Source organism: Microcaecilia unicolor, chromosome 2, assembly GCF_901765095.1.
Source record: "Microcaecilia unicolor chromosome 2, aMicUni1.1, whole genome shotgun sequence".
In the NCBI taxonomy this organism is placed as follows: domain Eukaryota; kingdom Metazoa; phylum Chordata; class Amphibia; order Gymnophiona; family Siphonopidae; genus Microcaecilia; species Microcaecilia unicolor.
The window spans coordinates 450,817,185-450,840,070 of record NC_044032.1 but is presented as its reverse complement, the minus strand read 5'-3'; the positions used below and the strand labels follow the sequence as shown (position 1 = coordinate 450,840,070).

General features: G+C 43.7%; 1 protein-coding gene across 1 annotated transcript in view; it reads right to left on the bottom strand.

The window, feature by feature from the left end:
• CPXM1 (carboxypeptidase X, M14 family member 1) overlaps window positions 1-22,886 on the bottom strand; it is a 158,116-nt gene that overhangs the window by 115,882 nt on the left and 19,348 nt on the right. Inside the window, exon 2 of the mRNA XM_030190934.1 lies at window positions 10,544-10,654. Within this exon, the coding sequence (XP_030046794.1) occupies window positions 10,544-10,654 (111 nt within the window). The remainder of the gene's footprint in view (window positions 1-10,543; window positions 10,655-22,886) is intronic.

Genomic DNA, 22,886 nt, shown 5'->3' with positions numbered 1-22,886 from the left:
CTCCATTCATTATTTTATAGATATTAAAGTTATAAAACTAAATAGATGTTTCTATATTTTACAGACAGGAGATCCTGACAAATCAGAGCAGGACGTCTTAGCTTATCATGGCTCCCACAAATTCTGCAGATAACTTTCAGTCCACACACAATTATCAGTGCTGTTTCCCTTCAATAATTACTGCTGACCTGTAGCATTTCAGAAGACTCTGCTTCACTTTTTTTCAGTGAAGTACAGAGTTTTACAGGCCAGGGAGGGTAGGAAAAGGACTATCCTTCTGCAATTTGAGGAAAACGGGAAGCTCCCACCACAGAGTACTCAAGCATTCCACCAGATGTTTCATTTCAGACACAGTATTGTGCTGATTTAAGCTATTGTCTCTGAACACACAGTCTAAATGCAACTTCTTTCCCAACCTTTTCTTTATTTCCCCTAGTTATCATTTATATAATGTTCACTTAAATAAACCTAAACTTCCTAGTCCTAATCTTACCCAATGTTGTCTTTTAATCCATTTAAGTTTACATAATAATGGCCTGGCTGATTTTCAGCCAGTGGCAGTCAGCACATTTTTTAAACACTGACTGCCATGGGCAGATTTAGCCTCGGATATTCAGTGCTGGGCCATGTCCAGGCACCCGGCATTGAATAACTGGGGCTAAATGAATGTAAGGAAGTGTGCTGCCGCGGCTAAGAAAGCGTACAGAATGTTGAGTATTATTAGGAAAGGGATGGAAAACAAACACGAGGATGTTATAATGCCGTTGTATCGCTCCATGATGCGACCGCACCTCGAGTATTGTGTCCAATTCTGGTCTTTATATCTCAAAAAAGATATAAAGGAATTAGAAAAGGTGCAGAGAAGGGTGACGAAAATGATAAAGGGGCTGGAACGACTTCCCTATGAGGAAAGGCTGAGAAGGTTAGGGCTCTTCAGCTTGGAGAAAAGGCGGCTGAGGGGTGATATGATAGAAGTCTACAAGATAATGAGAGGAGTAGAGCGGACAGAGATGTGAAGCGTTTGTTTACACTTTCAAACAACAACAAAACCAGGGGACACAAGATGAAGCTAGAATATGGTAGATTTAAAACAAATAGGAGAAAGTTTTTCTTTACTCAGCGTGTAGTTAGACTCTGGAACTCGTTGCCGGAGAATGTAGTGACAGCAGCTGGTCTTACGGAATTTAAAGGGGGTTTGGACAGAGGGAAAAGTCCATTGAACATTATTAATTTTTTTTTTTTTGGGGGGGGGGGGGTTGCCGGGTTCTTGAGGCCTAGATTGGCCGCTGTCGGAGACGGGATGCTGGGCTTGATGGACCCTTGGTCTTTTCCCAGTGTGGCGGTGCTTATGTACTTATGTACTTTTGCAAATCCTAGCCGACATTCAGCCAGAACCCACATAAGACACTTAGGTTGACACAGCTGAATATTGACCACAGCTGAATATTGACCAGGACCGACATAAGGTGCTCTTTGCTCCTGAGAATTACCTCTCACTCCCCCGTGACCCTGATCCTCCCCTCTCACCCTGCTGATATTTAAAGATCGACTGAAGCCCCCCTGCTCACCCTGCTGTTACTTAAGGGCTGATTGAGGCCCCCTGCCCACCTCCATGGGCGTCCCTGGGCCTACTGGTGGTCCAGTAGGGTCCGACAGGAGCCCTTCATGGTAGCCAGTATAAAATGGCTGCCACTACCTCTAGAAGAAGCCTTGTGGTTCTCGAGGCACAAGACTTACGCCTGCTGAAACCTGGTATAAATCCTGGTGTGCAAGTTGGGCACTTAAGCCTGGTATTAGAACACTGTGCCAAAATGCGTCTCAATGCATGGTTGTGACGATGGTGCAGTGATGAGGGATTTAGATTTGTTAGGAACTGGGCAAAATTCTGGGGTACAGGGAGCCTGTTCCGAAAGGATGGGCCCCACCTTAACCAGGAGGGAACCAGGCTGCTGGAATCAACATTTTAAAAGGAGACAGAGCAGCTTTTAAACTAGAAATTGTGGGAAGGCTGACAGTGACTCAAAAGTGCATGAATCGGAACAAGGTACTTTTAAAAGATACCACCAAAACAAGGAAGGTAGGGCATCCTAATAGCAAGGTTGCAATTGAAACCATTGTAGACAAGGTGTTTTTAAATAAAAAGCAGACAGATTTTCAAGATTGCAAATTAACTCTGTCAACTGCTGAGCAAGTTGTGAACAGGAACAACAAACATTGTTTGAAATGTTTATATGCAAATGCCAGAAGCCTAAGAAATAAGATGGGAGAGTTAGAATATATTGCACTAAATGAAAAGATAGATATAATGGGCAATTCAGAGACCTGGTGAAAGGAAGATAACTAGTGGAACACTGTCATACCAGGGTGGATTGAATTGGTGGAGGGGTAGCATTATATGTTAAGGAAGGCCTTGAATCAAATAGACTAAAAATTCTGCAGGACATGAAACACATCTTAGAATCCCTATGGATAGAAGTTCCATGTGTAAAGGGGAAAAGGATAGTGATAGGAGTGTACTATTGTCCACCTGGCCAGGATAATAAACAGATGTAGAAATGTTATCAGAAATTAGGGAGGTTAACAAACTGAGGAACACAATAATAATGGGTGATTTCAGTTACCCTGATATTGACTGGGTAAATGTAACATCAATGCATGCTAGGCAGGTAAAATTCCTTTATGGAGCAGCCGATTCAGGAACCAACAAGAGGGGGAAAAATTCTAGACCTAGTCTAGTGGAGTGCATGATGTGGTACAGTACGTAATGGTGCTGGGGCCGCTTGATAACAGTGATCATAATATGATCAAATTTGATATCAGCTCTGGAGTAAGTACACACAGGAAATCCAATATGTTAGCATTTAGCTTTCTAAAAGAAGACCATGATAAAATGAGAAGAACAGTCAACCCCCCCACCCCCCGAAAAAAAAAAAACGTAGAGAAGCAGCTGCAAAGGTCAAAAATTTACATCAGGCATGAATGTTGTTCAAAAATACCATCCTGGAAGCACAAACCAGACATATGCCATGTATTAAAAAAGAAGGAAGGAAGGAAGGAAGGGCAAACGACAGCCGGCATGGTTAAAAAGTGAGGTGAAGGAAGCTATTAGAGCTAAAAGAAAATCCTTCAGAAAATGGAAGAAGGATCTGACTGAAATTAATAGGAAACAGCATAAGGAATAGCAGGTCAAAACAAAAAGAGACTTTGAAAAGAAGATTGTGTTGGGGCAAAAACATAGAATAACTTTTTTAGGTATATTAGAAGCAAGAAGCCAACAAAAGAATCAGTTGGACTGCTAAATGACTGAGGGATAAAAGAGGTAATCAGAGAAGACAAAACCATACTGGAGAGATTAAATGAATTCTTTGTTTTGGTGCCAGAAATTGTATTCAATGTTGACAAGTCAGAGAAACTGAAACAAATCTCGGTAAACATGGAAGATGTAATGGAGCAATGTGACAAAATGAAGAGTAGCAAATCACCTAGACCAGATGGTACACATCCCAGAGTACTGACAGAATTAAAAAATGAACTTGCAGAGCTATTGTTAGTAATATGTAATTTATCTTTAAAATCAAGCATGGTACCAGAAGATTGGAGAGTGACCAATGTAATGCCGATTTTTAAAAGGGTTCCAGAGATGATCTAGGAAATTATAGACAGTTGAGCCTGACGTCGGTGCCAGGCAAAATGGTAAAGATTATTATAAAGAACAAAATTACAGAGCACATACATAAGCACAGATTAATGAGACAAAGCCAACATGGATTTAGTCAAGGAAAATCTTGCCTCACCAACCTACTACATTTCTTTGAAGAGCTGAATAAGCATGTGGATAAAGGTGAGTTGGTTGATATTGTTTATCTGGATTTTCAAAAGGCATTTGACAAAGTACCTCATGAAGGACTCCTGAGGAAATTAGAAAGTCATGGGATAGGAAGCAATGTCCTATTGTGGATTAAAAAGTGGTTAAAAGATAGAAAACAGAGAGTAGGTTAAATGGTCAGTTTTCTCAATAGAGAAGGGTAGATAGCAGGGGTCCCCAGAGGTCTGTGCTGAAACCACTGTTTTTTAACATATTTATAAATAATCTAGAGATGGGAATAACTAGTGAGGTAATTAAATTTGCTGATGACACAAAGTTATTCAAAGTTGTTAAATTGCAAAAGGATTGTGAAAAATTGCAAGAGAACCTTACGAGACTGGAAGACTGGGCATCCAAATGGCAGATGACTTTTAATGTGAGCAAATGCAAAGTGATGTATGTGGGAAAGAGGAACCTAAACCATAGTTACGTGATGTAAGGATCCACATTAGGAGTCACTGCCCAGGAAAAGGATCTAGGTTTCATCGTTCATGATACGTTGAAACCCTCTGCTCAATGTGCAGCAGCAGCTAAGAAAGCAAATAGAATGTTAGGATTTAGGAAAGGAATGAAAAACAAAACTGAGAATGTAATAATGCCCTTGTATCACTCCATGGTGTGACTGCACTTTGAATACTGTGTGCAGTTCTGATCACTGCATCCAGTGGTGTGCTGCAGCAGGCTCTCATAGGCTCGCAAGAGCCGGTTGTTAAGTTTTTAAGAATTTTGGGAGCTGGTTGTTAAAGTAGGGCCCTCCATGGCTACTTTAACAACTGGCTCCCAAAATGTGGGCTTGGGCCCCCTGCTGAATTATCTTTTACTTTGCTGGTGGGGATGCTGATCCCTGCCAGCCAAGTAAATAGACTACTGCTGCTCTCCACTCCTTGTTTACAGCATGCTGCTCAGAGCAAGACGTTGGGAGTGGTGGCAGTCCATTTATTGGCTGCCAGCAAAGGTATGCCTAGCATGCCCGCACGAAGGGAGGGAGGAGAGAGAGGCAAGTGTTGCTCCCCCACCCCACCCCACCCCACCCGGCCACCCCTGGCCCTTCCAACTTCAGAGCTGGCTACTTCCGGAGAAAGAGCCTGTTGTTAAAAATTTACCAGCACACCCCTGACTGCATCTCAAAAAAGATGCAGGCACTCCAGCCAGTCAGGTTTTCAGGATATCCACAATGAATATTCATGACAGAGATTTGCATGCAATAGAGGCAGTGCATGCAAATCTCTCTCATGAATATTCATTGTGGATGTCCTAAAAACCTGACTGACTGTGGTGTCTCCAGGACCAGGTTTGGGAACCACTGTGTTAGTGCATCTACATTAGCGTGTGCTAACTGGTTAGAGCAGGAATTCCATGTGAGCCCCTACCGCCTACAAAATGAGTGGCAATAAGTGCTCATTTTTAATGGCTGTGTGCTAATTGCCAAACTAGCAGTTCCGTAGTGTCTATATTGAATAGGGGGAAAAGTCTCAACTACTGCGGCAACACATCTCAATCATTGATTGCACGCTGAAAAAAGTAATCATAGACTGAAAACCCCCTGTAGATTAGTATCTTCTTTATTATTTAAGTCCTTTCTTGGAGTGGAGGAGTGGCCTAGTGGTTAGAGTGGTGGACTTTGGTCCTGGGGAACTGGGTTTAATTCCCACTGCAGGCACAGGCAGCTCCTTGTGACTCTGGGTAAGTCACTTAACCCTCCATTGCCCCAGGTACAAATAAGTACCTGTATATAATATGTAAGCCACATTGTAAGAAAAATAAAATAAAATCTGTTCATGCAACACATCCTCATATATCGAACTCTTTTATAGAGTCAAAGGGTTGAGTAAACAAGTAAACTTATCTTTCTATAGTAAACTCCAGCTTGCGTGTTGATTCCAACGTTCCCGTTTCGCTGTTCTTCTTCAGGGAGCCATACCGCAAGACATCTGTTAATTGCTAGTGACGCTGGAGAACTCATTCACACACTGCGTGCAATCAATGATTGAGATGTATTGCCGCAGTAGTTGAGACTTTTCCCCCGATTCAATATAGACACTAAGTAACTGCTAGTTTGGTTTTTTGAGGATATCAATGTTAGCAAGCAGTATTTTTGATCTGTGTGTGGTGTGTGCTAATTGCAACATTTGCACAAGGCCATTAATACAAAAAAATAGAAAATCAGTCATTTTATAGCTGTGGTAAAAATGGCCTTAGCACATGGGAAAGACCAGCATAAATGCAACCTAAAGCCACTTTTTGCTGTAGCTTAGTAAGAGGACCACATAGACACCTATGTAGCCTTCATAAAATAGGTGAGGATTCTGAAATTTTTTTAGATGGTCTACTATGAAATTACCCCCACGTGTCTCTTTTGTGGTTCTTTTACCATGCTAAACTTGGTCCCCTTCTGTTCAGTTTTTGGAGAATTGTTTTGCTCCCAGAGAGATGGAGATATTTTGAGCCTCAGCATATAGTTTCTTTCCAGGATTCCATTAGGTTGGGAAGGACACACAAGATCATATGGAAAATTCAACTTTTTCCCTGACTCTGAAAAAAATGTTGACTTGCACCCAAGGAATACAGTTTAATTGTTACATGTTAAAATCAATCCTCTTGATATTCAATCTGCGGCAGTCAACGTTTTTTCAAATACTGGCCACTGTGGGTTTTTTATGCTCGTATATTCAGCGCCAGGCTGTACCTAGATACTAGCACTGAACAGATGTTTGTGGTATTCTGTCCAAAATCTGTGATAACTACCCGGATAACATTAGCAAAGCGTTTTTGCTGTCCTAACTGAATCTGGATTGTTACCCCGTTAACAGACTGAATATTGCTGCTTACTGTATAATTCCCGTCTCTGCCCTTGCACCATCCTGATACTATCCAGATAGTACTGAGGTGGTCAGTTGCACTTTTCAGTGGTGTTATTTAGATAATGGTGCTGAAAGTCAGTGGCTGGTCCTGGTAAGCAGTCCTTATCCGGGTAGAAGCCACTTCTTCCTGGATAAATGCCACTGAATATCAACCTCCAGTAATTTGTTTCTTTGAAACAAAAAGTTCTCATTTGGAGCAAAGAAATTTCTAAATATTCTTTCTGGGCAATATTCAGCAATGGCAATTGGTGTTTTGTCAAATGCTGGCCATGTTGGGCATTTTATACCTGAATATTTAGCTCCAGGCTGTCCCCAGTTACTGGCTCTGAATATTTGGAGATTTATGTAGGTACTAGCGATATTCAAACCGGCACCTGGATAACTACGTAGATAAAAGGACAACCTTCATCCAGACTTTGCCCTCCAGACCACCCTGGGACCAAATGGATAGTGCAGAGGCAGTCTGATATTCAGCTGCATTTGACTAGCCAGGCTTGACACCTGGCAGGTTAAATGCGGGATAACCGGCTATCAGACGATATTCAATGGTACATGGCCGGTCATGTACCACTGAATATTGCCAGCTAGCGGATAGTTGGTTGTATCAGGTGATATAACTGGCTATCCGCCAATTTTAAAAGTCAGACCTTTAGAAATGCTAGTTAGTAGTAGTAGTAGTAGAAGACTGGTCAAGTTTGGCGGCCATATTTGGCTATGTGAAACCCTGGAATAGCTTTGGCTGGTCTGACTTTAACTGGCTAGCGCTGAATATCGGCTTGGCTGGTTAAAGTCTGACCGGCCAAAGTTAAACTGGATATTCAATGCCGGTCACCGTAAACGGTCCAGCACTGAGTATCAGTTGTCAGCGTCAACCGCGGGACTTAGCCGGTCTAACTCCTGCTGTCTGAAAATTGGCCTCTACCTGGTTAAATGCTGCTGGATATCTGTGCAGGACCCATTTAGCATGAATTAACCTGGTAGGAGCTGTACCTACTTGGTTAACTCACACTGAATATCAACTCCTTTGTTTTTATCGCCCATTTTTCTTCTTTCATAGATCTCTCCCCTCTACAAAGCAGACTGATGAGTGCCACACATGTCCCCAGAATACAGGAGGGAGGCTTATAGTGAAGCTCCTGAGACTTACCCTAAGTGTTATTCCTTTGCTCAGCAGGCTTCATTGTGGTAGCGACACCAGTCTCCTCTCTTTGTCCATGGCTGACTTCAGTGTCCCCATTGCACACCTTACCCTAGTTAGCCCTGATGTACAGAAGACTCAAACTCAAGTCTCCTAGGCCTTAGAATGTAGCTATAAGAACCAGTCCATGAGAATATCCCTGTACATAACTATGGGGCCCTTTTACTAATGGGCTCTAAGGCCTTAACGCGGGGCTAGCACACGAGAACAGACTACTGCAAAATGCTTTAACGTCCTGGCTGTCTGGACGCTCAGGACTCAGACGCTCAGACAGCGAGGATGCGGGTCTCCAATGATAAGTCTATTTCTATTTTTGATTTTGTAACTTTAGTGAAGTGGCAGCTGGCCATCATTACATAAGTACATAAGTACATAAGTAGTGCCATACTGGGAAAGACCAAAGGTCCATCTAGCCCAGCATCCTGTCACCGACAGTGGCCAATCCAGGTCAAGGGCACCTGGCACGCTCCCTAAACGTAAAAACATTCCAGACAAGTTATACCTAAAAATGCGGAATTTTTCTAAGTCCATTTAATAGCGGTCTATGGACTTGTCCTTTAGGAATCTATCTAACCCCTTTTTAAACTCCGTCAAGCTAACCGCCCGTACCACGTTCTCCGGCAACGAATTCCAGAGTCTAATTACACGTTGGGTGAAGAAAAATTTTCTCCGATTCGTTTTAAATTTACCACACTGTAGCTTCAACTCATGCCCTCTAGTCCTAGTATTTTTGGATAGCGTGAACAGTCGCTTCACATCCACCCGATCCATTCCACTCATTATTTTATACACTTCTATCATATCTCCCCTCAGCCGTCTCTTCTCCAAGCTGAAAAGCCCTAGCCTTCTCAGCCTCTCTTCATAGGAAAGTCGTCCCATCCCCACTATCATTTTCGTCGCCCTTCGCTGTACCTTTTCCAATTCTACTATATCTTTTTTGAGATACGGAGACCAGTATTGAACACAATACTCCAGGTGCGGTCGCACCATGGAGCGATACAACGGCATTATAACATCCGCACACCTGGACTCCATACCCTTCCTAATAACACCCAACATTCTATTCGCTTTCCTAGCCGCAGCAGCACACTGAGCAGAAGGTTTCAGCGTATCATCGACGACGACACCCAGATCCCTTTCTTGATCCGTAACTCCTAACGTGGAACCTTGCAAGACGTAGCTATAATTCGGGTTCCTCTTACCCACATGCATCACTTTGCACTTGTCAACATTGAACTTCATCTGCCACTTGCACGCCCATTCTCCCAGTCTCGCAAGGTCCTCCTGTAATCGTTCACATTCCTCCTGCGACTTGACGACCCTGAATAATTTTGTGTCATCGGCGAATTTAATTGGTGAAGGTTTATCAAGTTCTTTATGTCTGATCACATAAACACAAGTGACACAAATCGCATAAAGTATGGTGTTAAATGAAGAGCAGCCCGATGAATGAAGTGCTATACCACCTGGCAGAGGTTATCATAAACTGCTAAAAGAAAGTGGATATCCCTGAGGGCACTCTTAAAAATATTTCGTAAAAAATATTTTGGAGCATTTATCCTGGTTTTTTTCTGAGAGTATTATTTGAATAATAACCAGTGATTTGGGGATTTTTTTGGTTTTGTTATTATGGGTGTAGAGTAGGCATTCCCATATAATCCAGCTAGTGCATTATGATTAGTGCGCACTTAACTGGAAAGTGCAGAGTTAACACAGAAATGCCTAGCGCCACCTAAATAGGAGGTGGTAAGTGCTCCTGTGTAAACTGTATGCAGGTGGCTCACGCTAATGATATTAGCGTACAGCTTGCTTTAAAATTTTTTTTTTTAATTTCCCCATAAGTGCCCCATTAAATCTGGGGTTAGCACATGGGAAACTCCTGCGTTAAAACATGTTAAGCCCAGATTTCACCACACTTTAGTTTTCAAATTCTGCCAAAGAGATGTTTGCCAGGTCTGCATATCCCCTGATTAAATCATTTTGTGACAATTGCTATTCCACATCTCTTGAACACCCCGCTGTTTACCATATGAAGGCTAAAAATGTAGAGGTTGCCTTGTTTCTTAAATACAGTACATTATTGGTATTATTCTTGGTCAGAATAGAACAAAGTTGATTTGCCAAACTGTAAGCGTGCTATACAGGGGCGTAGCCAGACTACAGATTTTGGGTGGGCCTAGGCAAGAAGTGGGTGGGCACCAAGTGCTCTCCCCCCCCCAACCACCACCAACAAAAATATCTCAGCTGGTGGGGAAATGCTTCTTTCTACCATGGCAGTCTGCAGTACGCATGCGCTGAAAACTGGTATCGTGGAGAGTAGTGTTTTGGTTACCATTAGGAGGAAGTTTTCAGCTGTCTGAACTTGGGATCCCCACCAGCTACCACTAAACATGTGGTACTGTTGGGTGGGCCTGAGCACTGGCCCACCCAGGCTCACCTGTGGCTACGCCACTGGTGCTATACATAGGATAGCAACTCAAACTTTAATCAAATCCTTCCCAACCTCCCCAACCCCACCCATAATTTCACTTGACATAAATAGAATGACTACAGATAGTACCCAATCACTGAGAAAAGGTAAAGCGCAAAAAACAATAGCATTCAAAAGTCTGCACATACGTTCCTCCAGTATGCCTTTCATCTCGTCGGCAGATGACTTGGATTTTGTCTTCTTTGAGGTCTTTTTCACCGTCTTTACAATCTTAATCTTCTTTTTCACCAACACTTTAACTGGAAAAGATACAAACCAGATCTATGGTGATCATCCCCTTCTTACTAAAGAGGGAAAAGAGAAGAAAGATTTTTGAAAAAGAGAGATATAAGTAAAGAAGGAGAGGTGGTATGACAGCCTTGGGCACAAGGCAATAGTGGCCAGTGCTAGAGTACAGACTGGTGAACTCAGAAGCAACTGGTGCACAGGGGAAGGCATGACTGTTATTAAACAGTAATTTGGTAATCAGTTCTTATCACCCTGCAATACCACTGGCTGGCACTGTCTTGCTTTTCTAACTCTACTTTAAAGAACATAACAATAGCCATACTGGGTCAGATCGATGGTCCGTCCAGCTCAGCATCCTGATTCCAGCAGTGGCCAATCCAGATCACAAGTACCTGGCAGAATCCCAAATAGTAGCAAGATTCCATGCTACTGATCTCAGAGCAGTATTGACTTTCCCTATGGCTACATTAATAGCAGTTTATGGGTTTTTCTTCCAGGAACGTGTCCAAACCTTTTTTTCTAAATTCAGATACACTAACCGCTGTGACCACATCCTCTGGTAACGAGTTCCAGAGCTTAACTATTTGTTGAGTGAAAAAAAATATTAACTTCTATTTATTTGAAAAGTATTAACCTGTAACTTCATGGAGTGTCCCCTAGTGTTTGTACTTTTTGAAAAAAGTAAACCAGCCATTCTCAACCCAGTCCTCGGGGTACACTGACTGGGGTACACTTAGTCCTACTGGGTTTTCAGGATATCTGCAATGAATATTCATGAGTTAGATTTGCATACAATTGAAGCAGTGCATGCAAATCTTTCTCAAGCATATTCATTGTGGATATCCTGAAAACCTGATGGGACTAGGTATACCCCAAGGACTAGGTTGGGAATGGCTGGAGTAAACAATCAATTCACATTTACCCATTCTACTCTACTCAGGATTGTGTAGACCTCTATCATATTCCCCCTCAGCTATCTGTTTTCCAAACTGAAGAGCCCTAACCTCTTAAGCCTTTCCTCATCTGAAAGGAATTCCATACACGAGATTTAATTTCAAGTCGTTTAAATCCAAACCAAAAGAACATTTTCTTCATTTAGGTAGTTCAGGAGTGCTGTGTTACGGGATATTGCAAATTATGCTACTTCCTGCAATGCATGATAACTAGCTCATATGAGTCCAGGATGCTACTGCTATTTTATCCACCACTAACCATATGCAAACAGTTTGAAGTCCAATTTGAAGCAGGCCATTTTCAGAAAATTTGAACTTTCCTTAGTTCCACTGGGGGAGATCACTTTTGTTAAATAGATCTGGATGAAATCTGAAGTGACTTTGCTGATTGCTTACACATCTGAATTAGATTTTGTTGCCAATGAGGATTTGGTTGGTTTTCCAAATTTCTAATTCATAGGATCAATGGCTCCAGAAGGCCTATGAGTCCAGCATTGTAACTGGTCAACAGGTTTACTCTTTCTGCTCCTCAGTGAAGGTTTTGTGAGTGTTGCCGGATTCTACGAGCACTTTGGAGCCTCAGGTTTATAAGGTGATACAAAAATCATTCTTATGTGAAAACTACATTGTATTTGCAAATTTTTTCATATTTATCAGTTTTGGCTACTGGTTCAAGCTTTGTTATTGAATTCTTTGGATTACTGTCATGTTATTTATCTAGGCTGTTCTCAAGTTCTTATACTTTGTTAAGGTTGATCTTTTCTTTAAAACGTTCTGATCATTTATCAGAATATTATTCTAAAGTTCATTGGTTACCAGTAGCCACAGGATCATGTTCAAATTAGCCTGTTTGATGTACAAGGTTACTTATGATCTAGCTTCTGTTTATTTATATTTAACTCGATGTTTTGCTTTGTCAAATACTACTCATGTTTCCAGATCTATCAATTTATTCTCCTTTCCATCAATGACGGGTAAAGTAAGAAAGAAATGCATAGACTTTCTGCTATCTTATCAGGAAGCTAAATTAAGCAAAGATGTTTCTCCTTTGATAATTAAGGAGTCGAAGTATGCACTTTTTAGATGATTACTTAAAACTTATTTATTTAGGATTCATGGAAGAAGGGGGAATGTATTAAGCTTGCTGATTAATTCTGTTGTATTTCTTGGAATGTCCATTTCTCTTAGTATGTAATCCACATTGAACTGTAAGGTATTGTGGGCTATAAGAACAAAGGGATCCTTTTACCATGCTGCAGGAAAAAGGGCCCTGCGCTAGCAATAGGGGTTGTTGTTCCCATGCGCCAGGGCCCTTTTTACTGCAGCAGGTAAAAAAGCTCCCAGCACACATGGCCATGTGGTAAGAGAAATCTTACCGCAGGGCCATGTGGCAGGGAGCCCGTACCGCCACCTATTGAGGTGGCAATAAGGGCTCCTGAGCTAACCCAGCGTGTGGCGATGCCTGATTACCACTGGGTTATCACTGTGAAAGACATTTCTGGGGGGGGGTTTCTTTTTCTCCTGGAAATGGTGCGCACTCGGGGCAGGATGACCACTGGCGGCTGCGTTGGGCCAGCGGTAATCCCGGAAGAGTGAGCGGTAAGCCCACGTTAGGCTTGCTGCCACTTTGTAAAAGGGCCCCAAAATGTTATGTTATGTTAGGCAATATAAAGTGAAGAAAAACATGGAATTATCTCATTCAGGATGCCATCTTGTGGTGTGCCTCGGGGCTCATCAATCTACCCTACATTATTTAAAATTTTTATGAGCTCTTTAGGTCAAGTAAAATTAGAGGATGGTGACATTTTACTCTCTTATGCTGATGAAAGTTTTGTCTTGGTTCCTACTCTTTCCAATTTGAATTGGACTTTTCAGAAAAATATAAATTGTATTAACAAAATAGAACTTTGGTCAAAATCATACTTACTAAAATTGAATACTACCAAAACTAAAGTCCCCTGGTTCAATAACCATCAAGACACAATACTGGATAAAATTTTAATTGGGCCATATCAATGTCTCTTAATTGATTGTACTACCAAAATTTTAGGTATTATTTTAGATTCATCATTAACAATGAAACCGCAAGTGAATAAAGTTTTTTATAGACTTAGCTTAGATTTGTTTGACAATGATTTAAGGAAGATTATTTTTGTCTTTTAGTTCAGAGTTTGATTTTAACACAATTAGATTTCACAGAAGTTGCTAAGGAAAATTCAACTCCTTTAAAACACGGCAGTCAAATTAATTTTTAGACTAAAAAATTTGATCAGGTTTTTCCAGTGGTTAAGAACTTATATTGGTTACTGGTATCCGCTGAAATTATATTTTAAATATCATATTTTATCTTTACAATTATTAATGGAGAGGTCCCTCTTCAGTTGCTTGACTTAGTCTCCATATCTTTCATATATGAAGACTTCTTGATCTAAGCATCGTTTCATATTCGGTTTTCCTTCATGCAAGAAAGTGAAGATACTTAACTGTAGCGGGCATTCTCCAAGGACAGCAGGCCATATATTCTCACATGTGGATATCTTGCTCAAGGCAATAGTGAGATGTGAATGTGTGGTTTGAAGACCATGGTGCAGTCTTGCAAATTTCTTGTATTGAGGCCGACTTCAAGTGACATTATGAGCCGTGACATGACCCTCAAGAGTCAGCCCTATCTCAGCATAAGTGAAAGAAATGTAACCTTCCAGCCAATTGGAAATTATGTGTTTCCTGATAGTGACCCCCATCCTGTTGTGATCAAAAGACACAAAAAGCTGGGTGGACTGTCTGTAGGGCCGAGTTCACTCCCAGTAAAAGGCCATTGCTCGCTTGCAGCCCAAAGTGTGCAGTGTGCTTTAGCTAGGATGGGCATGAGGCTTGAGAAAGAATGTTGGAATAATGATAGACTGATTCAGATGGAATTCTTACACAACTTTGGCAGGAACTTAGGGTACATATGAAGAACTATATTGTTGTGATGAAATTTAGTATAAGATGGATCTGCTACCAAAGCCTGAAGCTCACTGACCCTGCAAGCTGAAGTAACAGCCACCAAAAGCAAGACCTTCCAGGTCAAGTACTTCAGATGACAGGAATCTAGTGGCTCAAAAGGAGATTTCATCAGCTGGGTGAGGATGGCATTGAGGTCCCATGACACAGGCAGAGGTTTGACAAGGGGCTTTGTCAAAAGCAAATCTCTCATGAAGCGAATAAGTAGAGGCTGTCCAGAGATGGGCTTACCCTCTACATGGTGATGATAAGTACTGATAGCACTGAGGTGAACCCTTACAGTACTGGTCTTGAGACCAGATGTGGAGGGTGTAGAAAGTATTCAAGTATTCAGTACAGGACTTAGGAATTTGGAATGGAAGTCTCAGGTTCAAATTGGGTCGAATCGTCTACCAGAGGAGGGATTGAACAAGCTCTGGAGTAACTTAGATGACATCCATGAGGTTCCATGAGGACTGAGACCACTGGGAAGCTAGGGTCCACTGGGCAGTTCGCATGTGCAGACATGCCAAGGGCGTGACATGCACAGTGGAGGTCATGTGGCCTAGCAACCTCAACATTTGCCAAGCTGTGACCTGCTGGTTGGCTCGGAATTGAGTGGTGAGTGTAACTAGAGCATACATCCTCGGCAGGGGCGTATCTGCGTGGGGCCTCAGGGGCCTGGGCCCCCGCAGATTTTGCCCTGGCCCCCCCTACCGCCATCAACCCTCCCCCGTGCCCGTTCTTACTTTTGCTGGCGGGGGACCCCAACCCCCGCCAGCCGAGGTCTGCTTCCACCTGCCGCTGCCTTCAAAACTTCTTCTTCAGCCGGCGGGGGACCCCAAACCCCCGCCAGCCGCCCCGCGCTGTTTAAAATTCATCTTCGGCCTCCGTGGCCGTGCTGCTGGGATAGGCGGCGCTGTTGAAATCCACTTCGGAGTCTGACGTCGCAGCACGCGCTGCGACGTCAGACTCCGAAGTGGATTTCAACAGCGCCGCCTATCCCAGCAGCACGGCCACGGAGGCCGAAGATGAATTTTAAACAGCGCGGGGCGGCTGGCGGGGGTTTGGGGTCCCCCGCCGGCTGAAGAAGAAGTTTTGAAGGCAGCGGCAGGTGGAAGCAGACCTCGGCTGGCGGGGGTTGGGGTCCCCCGCCAGCAAAAGTAAGAACGGCAGCGGGGGAGGGTTGGCGGCGGGAGGGGGGTGGAGAGACTAAGTCATTGGTGGCGGTGGGGGCTCGGCGGCGGCGGCGGCGGCGGCGGCGGCGGCGGCGGCGGCGGCGGGGGGGGGGGGGGCGCTAAAATGTGCCCCCTCCCTCTGGCTCTGGCCCCCCCTACCGCCGGAGTCCAGATACGCCCCTGATCCTCGGCACTGGGAAAAGACCCGCACCTTCTGTGTATCTAGCAGGGCTCCAATGACTTCCAATTGTTGAACCGTGAGCAGATGGGGATTGGGTAGTTTCAAACAAAGCCTTGAAGCTCCAGCACCCAAATAGTTCTTCACATGGACTCCTGAGCACCATCCTTTCACCAGTCAATCATCCAGGTAGGGAAACACATGGAGGGGCATAATGGAACAGAAACGCCTATCTCCATGGGCGTTAATCTCCGAGAACGGGTCCGTGAAGGGGCGGGGCGGATCGTATTTTTTAAAAGAAAAAGACGCCCATGTTTTATTCGTCAAGGTGTGAGCTGGGCGATTTTGCTTTTCAGCGATAATGGAAAATGAAATCGCCCAGCTCAAAAACGAATAAATCCAAGGCATTTGTTCGTGGGAGGGGCCAGGATTCATAGTGCACTGGTCCCCCTCACATGGCAGGACACCAACCGGGCACCCTAGGGGGCACTTTTACAAAAAACAAATAAAAGGTAAAAGAGCTCCCAGGTGCATAGCACCCTTCCCTTGGGTGTTGAGCCCCCCAAATCCCCCTCAAAACCCACTGCCCACAAGTCTACATCATTACTATAGCCCTAAGAGGTGAAGGGGGGCACCTACATGTGGGTACAGTGGGTTTGGGGGGGGTTGGACGACTAATAGCATTAAGCAGCACAATTGTAACAGGTAGGGGGGGGGATGGGCCTGGGTCCACCTGCCTGACGTCCACTGCACCCCCTAACAACTGCTCCAGGGACCTGCATACTGCTGCTTGGGAGGAGGGTATGACATTTGAGGGTGAAAGTAAAAAGTTGTGAAACATCATTTGTTGTGGTGGGAGGGGGTTAGTGACCACTGGGGGAGTCAGGGGAGGTCATCCCCGACTCCCTCTGGGGGTCATCTGGTAATTTAGGGCACTTTTGGGGGCCTTATTCGTAAAAAAACAGGGTCCAGGAAAAGTGTCCTAAATTCTAGCTCAAAACTGTTCCATTATCGGCGAAGGGCGCCCATCTCTGTTCGCCCGATAACCACGCCCCAGTTCCTCCTTCGACACGCCTTCGACACGCCCCCGTCCACTTTGTCCGCATCCGCGACGGAGTGCAGTTGAAAGCGACCCAAATTCGGCTTTTGATTATACCGCGTTATTCGTTTTTGTGAGATAAACGCCCATCTCCCGATTTAGGTCGGAACTTGGGCGTTATTCTCGTTCGATTATAAGCAGGATGGACTCCTAGTCTCCATAGTGATGCTGCAACTACTGCAATACACTTTGTGAACACTCTGGGAGCCAATGTGAGGCCAAAAGGCAACACATAGTACTGGAAGTGGAGTCCCCAGCTGAAACTGGAGATACTTCCTGCATTCTTTAAGTCCAGAGAGCATAGCCAATCTTGAGCCTGAATCATCAGGAGAAGGGTGACTAGGGAAACCATCCTGAACTTTTCTTTGAGCAGGAATATGTTCTGGGCCCTTAGATCTAGGATGGGATGCATCCTCCCTGTCTTCTTTGGCAAAATGAGCATGCTTCTTAGCAAGCAGGAAGCAACCAGGAAGCATGCTCATATTGTGAACCTTTATGGTTACTCATGCCTTGACACAGCGTTACTAGCGAAACCTTGGCTGAAGTTGGTGTGTTTGACCGATGACCCACTTGTTGCTTTGTATCTGAACTTGAAAGCTAAGTTACTCTTTGACTTTCACATGCTATATGGATCCCGAGCTGATTCTGTTGAGCTTTTAGCATCTTTTCATTCATTTTGGAACTAAAAGGGTTTTTGCCTATGATGATGCAACTCCTAGCAGAAGCTTTCTCAACCCTTGTTATTACTAAATGACTACTTCCCTTAATTCCCTTTAAAACAGATGCACTCCACAGAATCTTTAGTCTATTGTTGAAATTACTATTTTTTTTGCCATTACATGAGAGAGTTTTGTATTGTTGTATACTTATACATAATACCCTCTCACCCTCGGGTTGTGACATATAACCAGGCTCTGTGGATGACATCACCCACATGTGAGAATTATTGACCTGCTTGTCCTTGGAGAAAGTTAATTTTAAGAGAATGTTTGAATGTTCTTTTTCTTATTAGGCAGTCTATTATCAGAATATGATTCTGTTATATGTTAAACAACTGTCTACATATGCTCTGTTTCATAAACATCTAAAATCTTTTCTTTTTCAGAAATACCTAAAATACGCTATTAGCGAGGCCTTATTATTTGTATTGTATGTATTTGAATTTTATTTTCTTCTTATGGCTTTTGTTTATTATTATTTGTTTGAATTTTAAATTTTGATCTTTTATTTTTATTTACAGCTTTGAACCAGTTTTTGGGATTAGGTGGTTTATAAGGGTATACATTGAACTTTTTATTATTCTGTTCAAAGTTCTCACATAATACTCTTGTTGATCATCTTACTTGGCACCCACTGATTTGCTCAGATATGTTAGATTTTTATTTACATTTACCTAGATCGGCCAATCCATTGGCACAGCCCTACTCCTAAACACTTGGCTAGAAAAGGATAAATGATATAGAATTCTGAAGTGGAAAATGATCTGAATTTAATGGCGTCAAATTCCACAATGATGCTTGATGATTGGAATGTGAATATTAGGAATACTATAGACAAATTGGCTCTTTTAGAGAAAAAAAAGAAAAAGAAAAGTCAGTTGTCCCCATGGTATTCTCAAGAACTAAAGGCGTTAAGAGGGAGAATAGGAAATTAGAAACAATTTGCAAGAAACATAGAGATTCTCAATCTTTTCTGAATGTTTAATGGAAAAAACATATTAAGAAGCTCAAATTTGCTTTTGAGCAAGATAAAAAAATCTTATTATGACCAGCAGATCTTTAAAATCACTCTTCCTGCTAGCTTTAATCATTTTAAATATCACCTAGAATACGGAAACCCTATTAGTTTCAGTGGCTGACACTATCAGATTCACGTTTGACCAAGGGTTGAATTACTTCATGGTCACATTAGACATATTGGCTGCATTTAATAGGGTCAATCATGCGATTTTAATAGATTGATTAGCCAGCTTAGGAATATGAAATGGTGTGTTCTTTTATTAGTTGTCATTAGTTCCAAATTAGACATGAAACTGATATTTTTCTTGATGCATGACTAGTTCTGGAGTACCTCTGAGATTTGCTTTTTCATCTGTACATGACACCTATTTGTAAACTAGTTGATTGCTTAAATATGAATTATAGGCTTTATACCGATGACCAACAATTCTTTTGTGCTATTGAAATCTTGATCAGTACAGATATTGTTTGTTTTATGTGTTCATCTCATCAAACAATGGTTGACAGCTAACGAATTACAGTTAAATGTGAACAAAACTTAAGTCTTGTTTTTAATACGATCCAAAATCGTATCATGTCTGCTTAATTTCTCATTATATAGCTGTACCATCCTAATACTTACAGAAATTTGCTACCTAGGTGCGTTACTGGACTCTTCTTTTATCATTCAGATCTCAAGTAAGATCTGTTGTTAAAGTTATCTTTTTAAGTTACATCTTGCGAGAAGATTGCGGGACTTACTAACCCCTGAGAATTTAGGCTGGAGATTCAAAATACTATCATGCTGCATTTTGGTTATTACAATGCTCTGTACTTCAGACTAATAATCTATGTCCTACATGCATTTCACAGAGTACAAAATGCAGTGGTCAGGCTATTTAAAGATGTCTGAAGTGTAGCATATTACCCATTCTGTCTTCCCTTCGCTGGCTTCCTATAAATTAGAGTTCAATTAAAACTTTATTGTTAATTTTTAAGACTTTGAATATGGATGTTCCTTCCATTATTGCCACAACCTTAAGAATCTATTGTCCATCTCGACCTCTAAGTTCAGCAGGAAGAATGTTGCTACAGGTATTTTCCTTTCATGCAACCAGTTTACAGGATCTTTGAACTAGCACCTTCCAGGTGGCAGGCCCAAAATTATAGAACTCTTTAGAGATGGAATTATAGAAGCTAGAACAGATGATCCCATTTTCATAAACAGCTCAAGACATAATTATTTAAACAGGCTTTTCACTGATTTATAGAATAATAAATGTCCATAAACAAAACAATGCACAATGAAATGAGGCTTAGTTTTGTAGAATTATATAGAAACAGAGAAAAATGTAGGCAGATAAAGACCATCCCCCCCCCAATATTTTAACTAATTTGACCAGCCAGGAACAACTCTTTTTTTCCTTACCTTTTCAGCTACTACTTTTGAGAACCAAAGTGACCTTCTTTTCCTTTTATTTACTTTCCTTACAAAAGATTTGTTGCCCTTACAAAAGCTCCTTTCAGTTTTGCCCCACTACTTTCCAACTTCTTCCAGATGTTCCCATCCAGACAAGTCTAGAACCTTCACTTTGAATGAACCCACAGCTATCTTAATATTAAACCACACCATCTGGTGATCACTGGACACCAGATGATCACTTACTATAACATCAGTAACACTCTCCCCATTAGTACGCACTAAGTCCAGTATGGTCCCATCCCACACGGGTTCCATTACCAACTGCTGGAATAATTTCCCCTATAGAGAATCTAGGATCTCCCTGCTTCTAAAAGACCCCACAATAGGGAAACCCCAATCAACATCTGGCATATTAAAATCACCTATTAAGAGTACTTCCCCTTTCACAACTATATTTTGAATGTCTTCAATTAAATCTCTGTCCGTTTCGTCTGCTTGTGAAGGAGGCCTGTATATCACACCTATGTCAATACATCTGCCATTTCCTTTTTTCAGATTGATCCACAGTGCCACTTTCTTATTCTGTAGGTTCTGCAATTGTGTGACTTTAATATTGTCTTTGATGTAACAAAAGAGAGGGAACAAAGTACAAACTAAAGTCCAAACAAAAAAAACAGCACCACGGGCCTTTAAAAATGGAACACAGTTCTTTAATGAATGAGCCTTGACAAAAAGACCCGACGCAGGTGCTAGTCACCGAAACACGGCCCGTGTCGGGTCTTTAATATTGTCTTTAACATATAATGCCATTCCCCTCCTCTTCCTCCTACCCTCTTTTTCTTGAACAGATTATGGCCCTGTATAACTATATCCCAGTCATAGGCGCCGACTCCATGGGTGCTGTGGGTGCTCAAGCACCCCCAATATTTCGCCAGCCCAGAATTTTAAAAGTCCCTCCCTCCCTCCCTCCCTTCGAGTTCCAGGCCCCCTCCCTCCGAATTTTAAAAGTCATCTTACCTCGTCGGGGTTACGGCGGCAGCAGAAGTGAAAAGTGTGCGCCTTCCCTTCTCTCAGGTCTGGTCCCGCCCTTGCGGAAACAGGAAATGAGGGCGGAACCAAAGCTGAGAGAATTACCTTTACTATATCAAATTGCCGAAACACTACCATGTTTTTCACTATCATGATACCCAAGACCCTGTAACTACTACTAAATGTATACTTTCTTATACAAGTCTTATATATTTCTTAGATACTTCTTAATATGTTAGTTCCTGAAACAATATCATGTTTTATCATTATCATACTACCCAAAATCCTGCAGTTATCACTACATGTATACTTTCTCATGTATTTCTGTTACTCATGATGTATTGTAAGCCACATTGAGCCTGCAAAGAGGTGGGAAAACGTAGGATAAAAATAAAACAAATAAATAAATAAAATGAAGCGCCGAGCCTGCACGCTTTTCATTGCTGCTGCTGCTGTAACCCCGACGAGGTAAGATGACTTTTAAAATTCAGAGGGAGGAGGCCTGGAACTCGGATGGAGGGAAGGAGGGGGCCATGGAACTCGGAGGGAGGGAGGGAGGGAGGGAGGGAGGGAGGGAGGAAGGGGGGCCATGGAACTTGAAGGGAGGGAGCCCTGGAAATCGGAGGGAGGGAGGCCCTGGAACTCGGAGGGAGGGAGGGGGCCCTGGAGCTCAGAGGGAGGAAGGGGGCCCCTGGAACTCAGAGGGAGGGAGGACGGGCGGGCCTGGAACTCAGAGGGAGGGAAGGAGGGGGCCCTGGAACTTGGAGGGAGGGAGGGAGGGGGGCCACGGAACTCGAAGGGAGGGAGCCCTGGAAATCCCCTCCGATTTCCAGGGCTCCCTCCCTTCGAGTTCCATGGCCCCCCTCCCTCCCTCCCTCCGAGTTCCAGGGCCCCCTCCTTCCCTCCCTCTGAGTTCCAGGCCCGCCCGTCCTCCCTCCCTCTGAGTTCCAGGGGCCCCCTTCCTCCCTCTGAGTTCCAGGCCCGCCCGTCCTCCCTCCCTCTGAGTTCCAGGGGCCCCCTTCCTCCCTCTGAGCTCCAGGGCCCCCTCCCTCCCTCCGAGTTCCAGGGCCTCCCTCCCTCCGATTTCCAGGGCTCCCTCCCTTCAAGTTCCATGGCCCCCCTTCCTCCCTCCCTCCCTCCCTCCCTCCGAGTTCCATGGCCCCCTCCTTCCCTCCATCCGAGTTCCAGGCCTCCTCCCTCTGAGGGAGGGAGGTCCTGGAACTCGAAGGGATGGAGGGGGCCCTGGAACTCAGAGGGAGGAAGGGGGCCCCTGGAAAGAGGGAGGGAGGACGGGCGGGCCTGGAACTCAGAGGGATGGGCCTGGAACTCAAAGGGAGGAAGAGGGGGGGAGGTCTGGAACAGGGAGGGAGGGAGGGGAGGGGAGGCCTGGAACAAGGAGGGGGGAGGGAGGGGGGCCTGGAGGGGTGGAAGGGGGCCTGGAGGGGGGAGGGAGGGGGGCCTGGAGGGAGGGAGGGGGCCTGGAACTGGGAGGGAAGAAGGGAGAAAGGGAGGAAGGGAGGAAGGGAGGAGGGCCTGGAACTCAGATGGAGGGAGGGAGGGAAGGGGACCTGGAATTGGATGGAGGGAGGGGGCCTGGAACTCAGAGGGAGGATGGCCTGGAACTCGGAGGGAGGAGGAAGGGGAGGGGATGGGGAGAGGGAGGGGGCGGGGGAGGAGAGGGAG